The following is a 17,584-nucleotide window of genomic DNA, read 5'->3' as shown; positions in this document are numbered from 1 at the left end:
ACCCCTTTTTCCACATTCCAACATACAAAATTGTACTGACTGCAATCACCAGTCTCAAGGAATATCAGCAGTATGCCTATTCCTAAGAGTCTGCCTGTAAATGACAGGCACTAATCTTAGGCTTTGGCTACACTTGCACTTCAAAGCGCTGCCGTGGCAGCGCTTTGAAGCGCTAAGTGTAGTCAAAGCGCCAGCGCTGGGAGAGAGCTCTCCCAGCGCTGTCCGTACTCCACCTCTTTGTGGGGAATAACGTACAGCGCTGGGAGCCGCGCTCCCAGCGCTGGGGTTTTGACCACACTGGGGCTTTGCAGCGCCAGAGAGGGTGTGTTTTCACACCCTGCTGCAGCGCTGCAAATTTGCAAGTGTAGCCAAGGCCTTAGGAAAGTCTCCTAAAACGTCCCCACCTTTTTAGTCACTATATGGACATATGCTCATTTTCACCTTTACACTCACATGGATACTATACAATAAATGGGAATTTGTACAGTCAGTAAAATGCACATATCTTTAGAACAATGAACATCTTGCTTTCCAGAATTTTTTTTGGAAGAGTTCATAATGAACCTGGAATCAGAGATTGACCAGATACCTCAGCCTCCACTTCCAAATACCAATACTTTCTGGAACCCCATGTTCAAAACCCCAGAAGGATGACTTAGCCTTTCATTCTTCTGAGGGAGAAGAATGAAGGGCTAACTGAGTCTTCTGGTAAGACCTTAGAAAAGTACTCTGTCTGTTCAGCATGGACAGTAAGAATCCTTCACCCCACTCCCACCAAATGTACAAGCATCCCACCAAATGTACTAAAGATAAGCCTCTTCTCACTATTGTAAAATTTTGTTGCTTGCAGATGTGTTGCCCACCCCCCTCTCCACCCAAGAAACAGACACCAGCTATATTATTAGCCACCAAGATAATGTGTCATTTTGTAAGCTGTAGGGACTGAACACCTGGTAAAAGAAGTTGCAAATGTGTGGATGCAGTCAAATTCAGAACTTTGCCTTCTGGTGTAAAAAAAAAACAAAAACGCTATTATGGAGTTTCTAATTGAATACTAAATTCCAACAGCTCTACCAGACAATACTTAAACTAGCTTTCCAAGCACTAATTAACCATATCTGCTTGGGATGATGGGAAACAGAAAAAATGATGCATAGCTCAAAATATGAGAATATTAGTTAAGTACAGTATTTGCAACATGGTTTCATATTACATTCCAATGTTTTCAGTAAGTGTGTCTTGAATTGAAGTCAGCCACTTTGTGCCTTGTTTTCCAATAATCTTGATACTACTGCTAATTAATAGTGCTATCAATCCTCTCCTTATACACATTACAAATATGGCTGAATGCTGTACTGGGTGATATGCAAGAGATTAATATCACTGGCCTCAGTAAGCACATGGCAAAAAATTGTTACTAGACTCCCTATCCATAGACAATTTGATTATGTGTGCTAAAACAGGAGTTGCCAGATGGAAGTAAAGACAATCCCACTAATTGCACAGTTGCATAGCCAAAGCAGCCAAGTTCTTCCAACCAGATAAGAAAGGGCTATTATATGGCTGGACGGAAAAATATTTGTCCACACAAAACTGATTGCCACAAGCACCTGAATACCATTCATTTAAAGAGACTAGTTAACTAAGTCATGCTCTTAAAACTGACAGCACATTTGATATCAAAGAAATGTTACTAGAAATGGTCTATTTACAGAATACTGCTTATTTCAGGTTTTAACACTGGCTTTTGTTTCATAATTTTCTTTGGCAGAAAGTTGTTTTATCAGAAACAGATGCTTATTCTCAAGCGTGAGAAGTGAAGATACTTTCCTACCATAGGAAACATAGGACTTCATGTAAATTGCAGAAGCTGGGAATTCAAAGAAGAAAGGAGTACCTAAAGACTAGGCCCATGCCACTTTCAGCTTTTCCAGATACAAGAACCATCAGCTAGCTATTGCTCTGAAAATCCTCAAACATGTAACTGATTCACTTACTGGTATAATATACTGCTCTACATGTATATTAAGAGCTAATTCATAATAAAAATTACTTCAAAACATGTAGACAAATCTAAGACCCCTTAACCATGAAATCTTGATACAACAGTGCCACCGCCTTCCTTGAGCATCAGCAGATCCAGGAAAGGACAATTACAGTTCATAACTACTACTGCTAAGTAATCTACAATGGACATGTACTCAGGTATCACTCCTGGATTTCAAATAGGTTTATAAAGAAGTTAAATATTGGCCCCATTATACAAGTAATGAAGCTGAAGCAGAAAGGTGACATGATTTGCCATGGGATCCAGTACACCAGTGGCAGAAGTTAAACTAAGGAACAAAATCCAGGTCTCCTGAGTTCCTGACCAGCTGACATGCACTGTATTACACTGTCCTCACATTAAGAGCCCATCTTACCCTACCACAAAAAATGTCTCTTGAGATATTACGAGGCTCTACTGGCCTAAGTTATGTTTATTGGTTTATAGAAAAGTGTCTTCGTAATCTGTATCAGTGTGGCATCACTGAAATAGCAGAAAGAGGATCTCTTTTGTAGCATGTTACAATGTAAATAAATCATGACAAGCGGTACCCACCATTTAATAGGTTTCTTAGGCGGTTAAAAGTTATGTTACTTAGCCTTTGGAACCTTTAATCCTTAGTTGTTACAGCCTACTGTTTAGCAAAACTACCAAAGCTGTATTTAGGCCCCATCTACCATAAAAATACAAACAATCATGGAATCCTGAATCAAAACATATAGCACAGAGACACCTTAGCCAACTAAGCTAGATAACATGGTTTAATGGAAGAACTGTTCTACAGCCAGATTATTTTACTGGTTATATTAGTAGTGTAAACAGGCCTCAAGGATCTGACAGCTAAAATAGGGGCAAACAAAACTCAAAGCTGATTTTTTTAAACCTTTTCTGCCAAGATGTTGCAAAAGCCTCTAAACAGTGGGTGATATATTGCAATTCATGTTTTATTATCCAAGACTTTGCATCTTAGATACAATTAGACATTTCCTTGCATTGGAAGCTTCATCAGACTAAACGTTATCTTAGTGTGCTTTCAGGGTCTAGTTTTGAAGAGATAAATAATCTGTTCACAGAAATAAAACACTGGCACCAAGCCTGTGGTCCCTGGCTGGAGTAGCACTTAATTGATTCCATTCTTTCCTCTGAAAGAAGAGCATTAACTGATCTATAAAATCCTGAAAATTGTGGGGTCTTTGCTGTGCTGAAGCTGTCAATGTGGTGTCTTAAACAGCTGTTTGTTCACAGCCCCTGAATGTTAATCATCTTGAGGTTTGAGATTATGCTCTCTCAAGAGCAACAGCAATGCAAATTCATTTCTCAAGTTGGTCTGACAATCAGGGAGTGAAATGATGAACCAGCCCATCTCTTTTCCTGAGGCTTCTAAGGATGGGAGGCTTTGTGGATGCAGCAAGTTTTGGAGGAAGTGTTTTCATTTTATACAAGGAACATAAATGTACATGCACTTGAAGTCCATAGCTGAGAGCCTTTTAGAAATTTAGTAAGTGTGGTAAATAAAAGTTAAAGCTTACCACATAGTTTGTTAGACCATTCTGAATACTGCTTAGTAATTAACAGTCTCAATAGATTGCTTTACAATATTTACTCACTAAAATATTGCTTTTAGGCTCATTGTACTCATCTGACAATTTTAGCCTTTTAATGTTAAGTGACAGTTTAACTTTAAACATATCAGACACTTTAAAAAATATTCATTAAGAATATAAATATTGAGAATTCAGTTGTCTTTTTAATGACAGCCACCAAATCTCAGAACTCCTGGGGAGGAGGGGGAAAAAAGAAAATAGGGTACACAGTGGAAACAACATCCTTAATTATAAGATTGTTAGCTGATGCTTGACTTATACATGATATTTTTACCTGTACATATATGCACAGAGACAAAACAAATCGTATTAACGTTGAGGAAAAAGAGTTAATTTTGTATTTTTAATTTAGTTTTTTAAGTTCTCTTGTGATAAAGGATTTGGCTGTGTTTCTCAATTCAGTATCCCTTATTTAAGTTGCCTTGTCAAAAGATGACAGCCCTGAGAACTCCATGAAACTCAATATTCAAGTATAAATTTAAGCTTATGCTCTCAAATTGAAAAATTCAGAAAGTCACCCTGTTTCAGTAAATTTTTATGATGTGGCCTTAAATCCACTGCATCAATACTGCTGCTGAACAGGATGAAGAAAGAAGACTGGTTACAATGAAACTCACTCTGAATTAGGATGATTAGTGGATGGCTGCACATATCAAAACCACCCTGAAAACAAACCGAACGCACTCTAAAGGCGTTTCCAAACTGTATGCCAGACTTATGAGGTGAATTTAGGCCAATGCCAAGCTCTCATTTCTTTCCCCTTGTGTAAATGCGACACAATCGGGCCTCCCATGCAGGCCTCTCTCTCTCCATTTCAGGGAGGACCTTTGTTCCATACGTCTATGTTTTTTCCCCAAAGCCCGTGACACAACTTTCCACTCTTCCCCCTATTATTTTCCGGTTCACAGTCTAGACTTTCAGACTCCCGATCCCTTAAAACACTCAACTGCGGAGAAACCCGATGAGCCAGTGCATTAGGAGGCAGGGGGAGGGGGAACAATAAAAAAGTTGAACAGCAGGAAGATGGGCCTGCAGGTCTGGTAAAAGCCCCGGCATCGGTTTGTTTACCAGCCCCAGACAGCCAGGGCAGCAGCTAGGAAGGGATCGGCGCGAGTGCTGTGAGCACCACAAAAAAAATCTTCACGGCTCCCCAATACCCAGCCACTCTCACAGATAGGGTATCACGGGACTAGCAGTGAAGGGGGTGACGGGGAAAGAGAGAATTTACGTGTGAACATTATGCAAACAAACGGCAGGACCAAGGGACTAGTTACTTCACTGAAAGCAACAAAAAAAGAAGAAAAAAAAAGGGGGGGGGGGAGGTGGGAAGAGAATCAGCTCTCAACCGACGCGGGTGGAAACAATACTGACTACCCACTACAGGATTATAACTCGAATCAACACCCTATCCCCCCCGCCTGGGAAATATGGACGGCGGCTGATTATTTTGCCTTTTCTTTCCCCGGCTAGGATTTTTGTTGCTATTATAAAAAAGGAAACTCGATAGCTCCTTAAAAAATAAAAGTATAACTGCCACAGGGAAAGGGGGATCGGGGGGGGAGGCATATACAAATCGGGTTCAGTAGCGTCAACCCTGACACTAGCCTTTTGTATTAGAAACTACCCAGGCCACGGAGCTAGTCGTAGCTGGTGCGGAGGAAAGTCCTCCACCTTGGGGCTCCAGGCTGTCGGGATCATTGTGTGAGGCAGGTATTGGGGGCAGCTTCTCTCCCCCAACCCCCAAGTTAATATTTTGGGGGCGGTGGGGGTGCACTGAAGTCAGCGTCCAGTGGCTGCTTGGCCATTTTGTCAGTTCCATTTCTACCACCTCCACCCCCTCATCCCTTCCCCTTCCTCAGTGAGGGCCTCACCACCCGAATCCCATTATTAAACCCAGGGCCTCTTCGGCCCTTCCACCCGCCCCCCGTAGCATCTCCCCCTCCCCCGATCATTACGCCTCCCCCCAGGCCCCAGCACTCCCTCTCCCACAAACAATGCCTAGGATGGCGCGTCTCCCCTCCCCCCTGCCCCGGGTAGACGGGGAAGGGCAGCTGAGCTCATCCCGGGGGTGACACAACAGGCCTGACCAAGGGAGCCTAGGGCAGTTGAGGGGGCCCAGCACCCCCTCTCACGTCCTCAGTACCCAGGAAAGGGGAAGGGGTCCCATGTACCTAGTTTGTCCCGATGCGGCCTCCGCAGACGCTCCGTGCCACCCCAGCAGCAGCTTCCCTTCCCTTCAATTATCAGCTGAAGCCGCAGCACCGACCAGCGCGCCGTCCGCCTCCGCAGCCGAACCCCTTCCAGTGGCACAGGGGGAGGCTGGGGACTACTTAACCCCACAACGGGGCCCGCAGCCTCTGCCCGTCCCCCCTGCCTAAATGCGCTCCCCCTGGCCGGCTGGCCGCCCCCCGCGAAGCCCCTGGACCGGCGGTTTGCTCGTCCTGGTTCCCTGCGCTGCCAGGCGTTTCTTGGCCTAGCGAGCGGTATCCTTCCGCCGGGGTCGTCACCCCTGGGTCCATGCAAGTATTTCCCCTCAGGTCAGCGGGGCTGGAGGGACTGTTTTTACCAACTAAGGGGTGTACGGGACCCTCCTCGCCGCAGGGGCGAAGACCCTGCTGGGCTAGAGCGTTAATATCCACCCGGCCCCTTTAAGAGGGGGCTGGGCTCCCAGTGACCTCTCGTGATGCCCGCCCCTTCCTGGTTGCCATAGTCACCTCTTGCCAGCGTCCCAAAATGGCGTCTCTACTGCAGGAGAACCTGTTCGAGACCCGCGCGCAGGCCCCGGCCCCCAGCAAGGACTTCTACCAGCTGATCGTCACCCGGAAGGAGGTGGGTGAACGAGGGAAGGAGGCCCTGCCCGTGGCCTCCGTCAGCGCCCCCATCCCACTGCCCGCCGCCCACCGGGCTGTTGCTGCTCCGGTTCGCACGCAGATAAGGCAACTCAGCGGGCTGTCGGGGCAACCCGAAGCTTGGGGAGGGTCCACGGATCTGTCACCGGTCGGGATCCAGAGGGGATCCTGGCAAAGGCCGTTGACTAGGAGTCTGGGATGCGGGTGGGGAAACACCACCAAAGGTGGGTCCAGAGCGGCGGAGGGCACATAGGATTCCTAAGCGTCACTGAAACGTGCTTGTGAATGTATGGGAAAGCATTGCCTGGGGGAAAACTCACTGCTCAAGTATCCAGGGAAGTGGGGGTATCATCACTGAATGGGACCTGAGTAGTAGTTCATGTAAAGCATGTGAGGTCTGAGGATCCAATACGCATTGGAAGATATCCCCAGTAAGGACTTCAGGGGTAAAATGAGAAAGTCACCAACTGAGTATGAAAAGGTGTTGCAGAGTGATGATTCAGTAACCTTGAAAACGTTTCACAGTTGCATGAGATACTGTGACCGTGACAAAAAATATAGAACAAATTAAGGGACCGTCAAAGACTGTCACAAATAAGTGATCCAGTGATTAGAGAAAACAACACAATGCTGAGAAAAGTCACAATGCTTTTCCTAAGGAAAAGCAAGTTTTAAAGGAGCTGGAATAAACTGAATCTACAGGCAAATCAGTATTGAAATATCCCTCCAGAAAGTGAAGTGAATAGCTAGGAAGAATTAATCTGCCTGTCTTGGGACAGGAAGCCAATACATTTTCATAATCTTACAAGATAATACATGTCAAGACACTTCTTTGGCAGGTTAGTTAGAATCTTATTTCTCTGCTAATGTCCAAGGGTGGTCCAGAAAGAGTGTTCAAAATAATCCTGAGTGAGATTTGAAGTGTCTTATTGAAACATACTGCAAAATCCTTTATCACACGAGTAAAACTGATGCCTTAAAACTGCTTTAAAATTAATCTCCATAAGAGAGTCTCCCCCACAAATGATGGGATTAATTTCCACTTCTTTAAAGATTTACTTCAGTTTTGTTTCATGTTTACCCTAAATTTGACTAGGATTGATCTTGAAAGTGAAGGTATTGCATGGAGAGAGCAGGTGCAATATATGAATACTGAGCTCTGTCTCAAGCTGTGTGTATCAGTTTTAATGTTGTGAGATTTCAAAACTAATATACTAAATGAGATTTTAATGGTCTCATTGAAACACCTAGCCAAATTCTTTGTCACAAGAAGGAGATACTTTTTATATGTCATTAAAACTAATCCAAAATGACAAAGATGCCTTCCCTCCAGTTAGGTGAGAGTTGGCAGGCCTGTAAAATAAGCAAACCAAAATTGAATCTATAACTCCAAAATGAATACAATTCTAAGCTTTGATCTTTATGTCCCACATGCTTTTTCTTTTGATCTCTTCAAAGCTATTAGTTTCCTTCTAAAAGTGGCACTATAGATAATTGTTGGTTTGTTTTTTTCAATGAATATGAAAGTATACCAGTCAAAAGTAGCAACAAAAATAATTTAAATTTCAAGAGTGTCAGTTACAATTTCCTTTTGGACTTGATAGCTTTCTGAAAAATTTTGTTTTGAGGCTGAAATTTCAACATTGGGTGTCTGACTAAGGTGATTTAAAAAATGTTAATTACATTCTGCCATTTTTAAAAAAATATATATTGTTGCCCCCTGAGCACTTTGGCAATATCTGGCCCCAGTTGTTTCAATTGGGTGGAGAAATTGATGATGGAGTCAGGTATTTCTTTGATGTAATCTGTTTATTTACTAGAAATGTACAAATTCCTATTTCCCTATACACAGCAGGAATTAAACAGCAAGACAGTTACTTTGCTCACAATTCCAAGTCCTTTTCTAGCCAGCGCTTAACACAAAAAGCGCTCTCTCTTGGGCCATGCTCTGACTCAGGGCCATGCTCTGACTCCTTGTTCTGCTGTCTTCTTTTCTGTGTCTGTTTCTGTAATGTTTATCACTGCTTCCGTGTAACACACACCACTCGAGTCCAATCAAACCCTGCCCCCAAGATCACAGAGGGACCTCCTGCCACATGGCTAAAACCTACTCCAGCCTTAGATGCGGCTTTGTTCTGGGCACAGGCCCCTATTGTTTCATCCATCTATACTATAAAGTAGCTCAATTGTTCTTTACATTTTCCCCCAAATGAAGGGTGGCTGTTAATATCCAGCAGTTTCAATGAGGTTTAACCCAACCCAACATGGTTTTAGTAAAGGGAAATCATGCCTCACCAATCTACTGGAATTCTTTGAGGGGATCAACAACCATGTGGACCAAGGGGATCCAGTGGATATAGTGTACTTAGATTTTCAGAGAGCCTTTGATAAGGTCGCTCACCAAAGGCTCTTATGCAAAGTAAGGTGCCCCAGGATAAGAGGAAAGGTGCTCTCATGGATTGGTAACTGGTTAAAAGATAGGAAACAAAGGGTAGGTATAAATGGTCAGTTCTCAGAATGGAGAGAGGTAAAAATAGTGGTGTCCTCAAGGGATCTGTTCTGGGACCAGTCCTATTCAATATATTCATAAATGATCTGGAAAAAGGGGTGAGGTGGCAAAATGTGCAGATGATACACAATTACTCAAGATAGTTGAGACCCAGGCAGACAGCGAAGAGCTACAAAAGGATCTCTCAGAACTGGGTGACTGGGCAACAAAATGGCAGATGAAATTCAATGTTGATAAATGCAAAGTAATGCACATTGGAAAGCATAATCCCAACTATACATATAAAATGATGGGGTCTAAATGAGCTGTTACCACTCAAGAAAGAGATCTTAGAGTCATTGTGGATAGTTCTTTGAAAACATCCATTCAATGTGCAGCAGCCGTCAAAAAAGCGAACAGATTGCTGGGAATAATTAAGAAAGGGATAGATAATAGTACAGAAAATATCATGTTGCCTCTCTATGAATCCATGGTACACCCACATCTTGAATACTGTGTGCAGATGTGGTCACCCCATCTCAAAAAAGATATATTGGAATTGGAAAAGGTTAAGTAAAGGGCAACAAAAATTATTAGGGTATGGAATGGCTTCCATATGAGGAGAGATTAATATTACTGGGACTTTTCAGCTTGGAAAAGAGACGGCTAAGGGGAGATATGATTGAGGTCTATCAAATCATGACTGGTGTAGAGAAAGTAGATAAGGACGTGTTGTTTACTACTTCTCATAACACAAGAACTAGGGATCACCAAATGAAATTAATAGGCATCAGGTTTAAAACAAACAAAAGGAAGTATTTCTTCACACAATGCATAGTCAACCTGTGGAACTCCTTGCCAGAGGATGTTGTGAATGCCAAGACCATAACAGGGTTCAAAAAAGAACTAGATAAATTCATGGAGGATAGGTCCATCAATGGCTAATAGCCAGGGTGGTCAGGAATGGTGTTCCTAGCCTCTGTTTGCCAGAAGCGGGGACTGAGCAACAGGGGATGGATCATTTGATGATTACCTGTTCTGTTCATTGCCTCTTGGGCACCTGGCACTGGCCACTGTCGGAATACAGGATACCGGGCTAGATGGACCTTTGGTCTGACCCAGTATGGCATTTCTTATGTTCTTATGACAACATTGATATAATAGGCATCACAGGCCTGGTCTACACTATGGGGGTCGAATTTAGACGCATTAGGTCAATTTAAAAATGAATGCGTTCACACAACCAACCCCATTCCATCGACCCAAAGGGCTCTTAAAATCAACTTTTGTACTCCTCCCCGGCGAGGGGAATAGCGCTAAAATGGACTTTGCTGGGTCGAATTTGGGGTAGTGCGGATGCAAATAGATGGTATTGGCCTCTGGGAGCTATCCCAGAGTGCTCCATTGTGACCGCTCTGGACAGCACTTTGAACTCCGATGCACTAGCCAGCTGCACAGGAAAAGCCCTGGGAATTTTTGAATTTCATTTCCTGTTTGTTCAGCGTGGCGAATTCAGCAGCACAGGTGACCATGCAGTCCCCCCAGAATCGTAGAGAGTAGAATGTTTCTACGCTCCCCCATCATCTCCATCTCTGAGGTTGTCGCAGATTAGAAGGTGAAAAAAATGCACTTGTGTTGACATGAGCTTATACAGTCCTCCCGCACTGATAGGCCACAGCTTAATGCATGGAGGTATTCAGTGGCAGAGGGCCAGGAAAAAATTAAGTGAGCGCGAAGAGCGGAGGCAGGATGCGATGCTGAGACCAATGGGAGAGCAAACGGACATGATGAAGTGTCTGTTGGGGGAGCAAATGGACATGATGAAGCATCTGTTGGAGTTGCAGGAAAGCCAACAAAGCACAGAAACCCGCTGCATCCACTGTATGACTGCCTACCCTCCTCTCCATGTTCCATAGCCTCCTTATCCAGACGCCCAAGAATGCAGGGCGGGCAGGCACCGGGTACCCAGCCACTCCACTGCAGAGGATGGCCCAAGCAACAGAAGGCTGTCATTCAAACAGGTTGATTTTTAGTGTGGCTACAATAAGCAATGTGGCCTTGTCCTTCCCTCCTCCCCCACCTCACCCAAGCTACCTTGTCCATTATCTCTTTTTTTTTTAAATTAATAAAGAAAGAATGCATTGTTTCAAAACTCTAGTTACTTTATTTCGAAGGGCAGAGGGTGGTTGGCTTACAGGGAATTAAAATCAACAAAGGTGACGGGTTTGCATCAAGGAGAAACACACACAACTGTCACACCGAAGCCTGGCCAGTCATGAAACTAGTTTTCAAAACCTCTCTGATGTGCAGCACGCCTTGCTGTGCTCTTCTAATGCCCTGGTATCTGATGCAAAATGATTGTCTGCCATTGCTTTCATGGAGGGAGGGGCGACTGACAACATATACCCAAAACCACCCGTGACAATGTTTTTGCCTCATCAGGCGTTGGGAGCTTAATCCAGAATTCCAATGGGCAGTGAAGACTGCGGGAACTGTGGGATAGCTACCCACAGTGCACCGCACCCTAAGTCGATGCTAGCCACAGTAGTGAGGACGCACTCCGCTGACTTAATGCGCTTAGTGTGGACATACGCAATCGACTGTATAACATCCATTTCTAAAAATGGGCTTCTATAAAATTGACCTAATTTCATAGTGTAGACATACCCACAGAAACTTGGTGGAACAATGATAATCAATGGGATACAATAATACCAGGGTACAAAATAGATAAGAGTGACAGAATAGGTTGTGCTGGTGGGGGTAGGAGGGAGGAGTGGCGCTATATGTGCACTATATGTGACAAGCATAGAGCCAAATATAGTAAAAATCTTAAATGACTCAAACTGTACCATAAAATCTCTATGGATAGAAATTGCATGCTTGACTAATAAGAATATTAGTAGGAATATACTACTGACTGTAGTAAGTGCAGGCCCTGATAAAGGCCTATTATGAGGCCTAAGGCCTGAACTGAAGTAATGAACAAGACTTTGCTAACAAAAAGCAAAGTTAAGCTGTGAGCCAGAGGCCGGCTTGGTTCACAGAAGCTGGCACGAAAAGGGCTGATGCTGAAATACATATTCACCTAGCATACCAAAAAATAAACATAGTACTAGAACATATTATACTAAAACATTCCATAGATAACAGGAGGACAGGCCGACCCATCCCAATGACAGGGGCAAAAGGGTAAAATGATGAATAGAGTTGTTTTGTTCGAACCAACATGTACAAGGTAGAAGGCGGCACCTTAATACGTAGAAGGGTTGTAACTTGCTACGTAGAGAGGTTGTACCTCAATACGTCAGGTGTGATGTGTAACTTGTTTGTATCGGTGTATAAGAATGCATCCCTGGGGAGGTGTCTTTGTCCGGCCGTAGGGGGAGTGGAAAGTCCCGCCACTAAGCCGGGTCCTTGCCAAGAGGCACTTTCTCGTAGTATGCCCTGAATTAGGCTAAGAAACCTACAGGGAACTGCAATTGTGTCCGAGGTCTCTGGTCACCCCATCTCAAAAAAAGATACATTAGATTTGAAAATGGTACAGAGAAGGGCACCAAAAATGATTAGGGATATGGAACAGCTTCCATATGAGTAGACTGGGACTGTTCAGCATAGAAAAGAGATGACTAAGGGGGGGATTTGATCGATGTCTATAAAATCATGAATCTAAGAATGGTGTAGAGAAAGTGAATAAAGAAATGTTATTTACCCCTTTATATATCACAAGAACCAGGGATCACCCAATGAAATGAATAGGCAGCAGGTTTAAAACAACCATAAGGAAGTACTTCACACAATGCACAATCAATCTCATTGCCTGGGGTTGTTGTTAAAGTCAAAAGTATAACAGGGTTCAAAAAAGAATTACATAAATTCATGGCTAATAGGTTCATCAATGGCTATTAGCCAAGATAGTCAGGGACGCAAACCCATGCTCTGTGTGTCCCTAAACCTCTCACTGCCCAAATCTGAGAGTGGACGACGAGATGGATCACTTTATAATTGCCCTGTTCTGTACATTGCCGCTGAAGCATCTGGCACCAGCCACTGTCAGAAGAGAGGATACGGGGCTAGATGGACCACTGGTCTGACCCAGTGTGGCCATTCTTAAGAGTGCTTTGCATTATTGTGGAGGACAGGACAGGATTATTTGCCTCCAAGAGCCAGGTTTAAATAACATAGTGGTAAAAATAAGGTCTGGCCAAAGAAGCCTTGTCTACGCTAGGACTTCTTCTGGAACTGATCGTAGCATGGGTTGGAAATGTTTTGTAACATTCCCTGGTGTAGACAAGGACGTATCTTTTGTCTCTCTTAGTTTTACCCTAAAAACTGCTCTCTGGAATGGGGGATTGATTCACGCTTTCCCTCTCATGCACCCCACACTTTGCATGTTCTATAAATCTTGCTTGTTCTGTTGGTAAGTAGGATCAAACTTCTGGTTAGTGATTTGTCTAGCATTGATTACAAACTATGATAGAGTTAACATCTGTTGGTATGGTGGGTGGCAGCAAAGTATATGATAGTCACATTAAAGGAACATAATTGGAAATAGGAAAACTTAGAAGTTCCAGGAATAAAATTTGATTGTTGTATTGGGGATAATAGGCTATGAAGAAAAAGTAGGATTTGAAAAGGTTCAGATGGTAGGGATAGTGTGGTGAGACACAAAGCAAGGACAAACAGTAGTCTGGTGCTTAAGTCCCTTAGGGAATGGCCTGATGACTAGAAAATGAGGATTGTAACACTAGGAATGTAACCAGAGAATGATCTACTCAACATATAATTAACAATACACCTGTCACACACTCCATTAGCAAGTGCTTGACTAGGCATGGGATTGCTTCATGTTGGTAAAATGTTTAACCACTTAGCCATAAAAGTAATACATAGTACTTATGGAACAACTTTTATGTTTCACCAAATATTCCCATACAATTTCCCTGTATAACTGCATGCTAGCAAAGACATACCTGCACACCTACATGTGCAGCAGGAGATCAATGCCCAGATTTTTTTTAACAAAAAAACAGATTCAGAACTGTCAAGTTGGACAAATAGCTAGTGTGTGTAACCAAGTACTCTTATTGCTGTTGCTCTTCTCCTTCCTCCTTACCTTCTATTGTTTGTTACCAATTTGTTGTGTTTTAAATAAGGCCCAATCCTGCAATAATTTCTAAGTGCAGTGTTGTTAACTTTTGTAATTTTATTGCAAGTCTTGCAATATTTAGTGTGGGTTTTTTTAAATGCCAGCTCTTGTAGTCATGTGATTACATGAGAATTTCAGTTTTCATTTTATAAAAAAATAATTTTCTGCTCCTCATAGTTGGTGAGGAAAGCTTGACTTGTGATAAAACCACAAGAGTAGGCATCACTGGTAACCTGTTGTGAGTCAGTTACATACCTATCCTATTTCATAGAACTGGAAGGGAGCTTGAAAAGTCATGAAGTCCAGTCCCCTGCCTTTACATCAGGACAAGTACTCTCCCTGATGGATTTTTGCCCCAGATCCCTAAATGGCCCCTTCAGGGATTGAACTCACAATCCTAGATTTAGCAGGCCAATGCTCAAACCACTGAGCTATCCCTCTCCCTACCTGTTCTTTAAAAGTAGGGAAAAAATCAGTGAAAGTTGCTCAGCATTTCTGAAAATCTCAATCAGCAGACTTAAACAATAGCTGAATGTTCCCTTCATATCTCGAGGCTCTTAGAAGTGTTAGTTCTTAAAACCTAATCTTGCCACTTTGACTCAAGCATGTTAGATGGATGTTTCTGCTAACCAGCAACTAATTGGTTAATAATTTTGACTCTAACACAGTGGCTTGCCCTTGGACTGGAGAACCTAGGGCCAAGCAAGTCAGGCAATTTCCTGTAAAGAGCAGAAGGTGGATCTAGTAAAAGGGAAGTTCAGGAGCCTGTAGAGAGACTGCAGAGAGTGAGAGAGGCTCCTGCCTGGAAGACAGATCAGCTGAATTGCTCTAAGTAGGAAGGGCTGGGAGTAACCTGTTAAGGCAGGAAGACATGGGGAGTTTGGGCTGTACCCAGCTGGAGGGAAGACCTTTGTGTTAAATTTTGAACTTTAAGTTAATAAATTAGACGCTAAGGAGCGTGGTTGTGATTGGACTGCAAAAACCCTGTGTGGAGTTTATTTGGGGATTTCAGAAGGGAAACTGAGGTGAGAGGCTGCATGCAGGGCTGCCCTTCATCTCTTGGGGCGCTGTGTGGCAGCCGCTCATCTTCATTGACATACAGAGTAGCTGGAATCATTTGAAAAGATCTTCTGTAGGAATCAAACTGCAAATAATAGAATATCAAATATTTGATGTTGGGGGATTCTCAGCACCTGATTGTGGATGGGAAAGGAAGATGGAGGGCCTAGGGCAATCTGGAAGATGTCTGGAGAGGGAACCAGAGGGAAGATTTGGAGAGGACAGACTATTTACTGTGTGTGAGGGAAGATCTCAAGTAGAAAACAAGTGAGATTGAGGATCATTTACTTAAAAACCTTCTAAAAACTAGGTTAAATAAAAAGATCAATTTTATTTAAAACTATTTATTTATTGTACAAATAATTTACTTAACTTAATTATTTTTTTGGATGAGTTTGCTTTACAAAGCTCTCAGATTTTACCCAAAAATTATGCAGAATTTGCCAGGCAAGGATGATAATTCTTTGGATTATGGCAAAATTTCCTTCAGATTTCAAATGCCCCTAACTGAAAAATAAGAACATAAGAACGGCCATACCGGGTCAGACCAAAGGTCCATCTAGCAGGTGCCCCAGAGGGAGTGAACCTAACAGGCAATGATCAAGTGATCTCTCTCCTGCCATCCATCTCCATCCTCTGACCAACAGAGGCTAGGGACACCATTCTTTACCCATTAATAGCATTTATGGACTTAACCACCATGAATTTATTCAGTTCTCTTTTAAACACTGTTATAGTCCTAGCCTTCACAACCTCCTCAGGTAAGGAGTTCCACAAGTTGACTGTGCGCTGCGTGAAGAACTTCCTTTTATTTGTTTTAAACCTGCTGCCTATTAATTTCATTTGGTGACCCCTAATTCTTGTATTATGGGAATAAGTAAATAACTTTTCCTTATCCACTTTCTCAACATCACTCATGATTTTATATACCTCTATCATATCCTCCCTTAGTCTCCTCTTTTCCAAGCTGAAGAGTCCTAGCCTCTTTAATCTTTCCTCATAGTTGGGGTTGTTTTTTCCAATGTGCATTACTTTACATTTATCCACATTAAATTTAATTTGCCATTTTGTTGCCACATCACTTAGTTTTGTGAGATCTTTTTGAAGTTCTTCACAGTCTGCTTTGATCTTAACTATCTTGAGCAGTTTAGTATCATCTGCAAACTTTGCCACCTCACTGTTTACCCCTTTCTCCAGATCATTTATGATTAAATTGAATAGGATTGGTCTTAGGACTGAGCCTTGGGGAACACCACTAGTTACCCCTCTCCATTCTGAGAATTTACCATTAATTCCTACCCTTTGTTCCCTGTCTCTTAAGCAGTTCTCAATCCATGAAAGGACCTTCCCTTTTATCCCATGACAGCTTAATTTAAGAGCCTTTGGTGAGGGACCTTGTCAAAGGCTTTCTGGAAATCTAAGTACACTATGTCCACTGGATCCCCCTTGTCCACATGTTTGTTGACCCCTTCAAAGAACTCTAATAGATTAGTAAGACACGATTTCCCTTTACAGAAACCATGTTGACTATTGCTCAACAGTTGATGTTTTTCTGTGTGTCTGACAATTTTATTCTTAACTATTGTTTCGACTAATTTGCCCAGTACCGACATTAGACTTACCGGTCTGTAATTGCCGGGATCACCTCTAGAGCCCTTTTAAAATATTGGCGTTACATTAGCTAACTTCCAGTCATTGGGTACCGAAGCCGATTTAAAGGACAGGTTACAAACCTTAGTTAATAGCAGGGCCGCCCAGAGGGGGGGGCAAAGGGGGCAATTTGCCAGGGGCCCCCAAGAGAACAGCGGAGGCTCCCGCCTCCGCCCCTCTCCTGGAGCCTCAGCACATCAAGCGCCGAGTCTCCGCCGGGGCCCCTGAGCCCCGCCCCGCTCAGAGCCGCGTGGTGAGGGGGCGGGGCTGGGAGCTCCGGGCTGAGCTCGGCTGCCTCCGCTCGGCGTGGAGCTCCCAGCCCCGCCCCCTCACCACGCGGCTCTGAGCGGGACGGAGCTCAGGCCCCGCCGGCCACACGCTGCAGCTGTTCCAGCGAGGCGCTGAGACTCCGGGTGAGGAGGGAGCCGGGGGTAAGAGGCTGGGGCCGGGGCGGGGGGGAAGCAGGACCCGCCGCCGAAGCGCAGCCTGGTCTTCAGCGGTGGGGGGCCCCTTCTGTTCCGGGACCCGCCGCCGAAATGCCCCGAAGACCCACGGCGGGGGGGCCCCCCGGCGCCGATTTACCGCCGAAGACTGGGCTGCACTTCAGCAGCGGGTCCCGCTTCGGCGGTAATTCGGCGGCAGGGGGCTCCCGCCGCGGGTCTTCGGGGCACTTCGGCAGTGGGTCCCGGAACGGAAGGGCCCCCCCCGCCGCCGAAGACCCCGGGCCCCCGGAATCCT

General features: G+C 44.0%; 2 protein-coding genes across 5 annotated transcripts in view; one reads left to right on the top strand and one right to left on the bottom strand.

Annotated features, from left to right (window-relative positions):
- TRIP12 (thyroid hormone receptor interactor 12) overlaps nucleotides 1–5,970 on the bottom strand; it is a 167,600-nt gene extending 161,630 nt beyond the window's left edge. For all 4 annotated transcript variants that reach the window (XM_039487403.1, XM_039487404.1, XM_039487405.1 and 1 more), the window contains exon 1: nucleotides 5,823–5,970. The gene's annotated coding sequence lies outside the window, so the exon portion shown is untranslated. The remainder of the gene's footprint in view (nucleotides 1–5,822) is intronic.
- Nucleotides 5,971–6,170: 200 nt separating this feature from the next.
- The window catches only part of FBXO36 (F-box protein 36), a 64,938-nt gene continuing 53,524 nt past the window's right edge, over nucleotides 6,171–17,584 (top strand). Inside the window, exon 1 of the mRNA XM_039487421.1 lies at nucleotides 6,171–6,480. Within this exon, the coding sequence (XP_039343355.1) occupies nucleotides 6,385–6,480 (96 nt within the window). The 5' untranslated portion in view covers nucleotides 6,171–6,384. The remainder of the gene's footprint in view (nucleotides 6,481–17,584) is intronic.

This window comes from Mauremys reevesii, linkage group 9, assembly GCF_016161935.1.
Source record: "Mauremys reevesii isolate NIE-2019 linkage group 9, ASM1616193v1, whole genome shotgun sequence".
NCBI lineage: Eukaryota > Metazoa > Chordata > Testudines > Geoemydidae > Mauremys > Mauremys reevesii.
The sequence above is the reverse complement of the archived record's forward strand: the minus strand, read 5'-3'. Positions and strand labels throughout refer to the sequence as shown.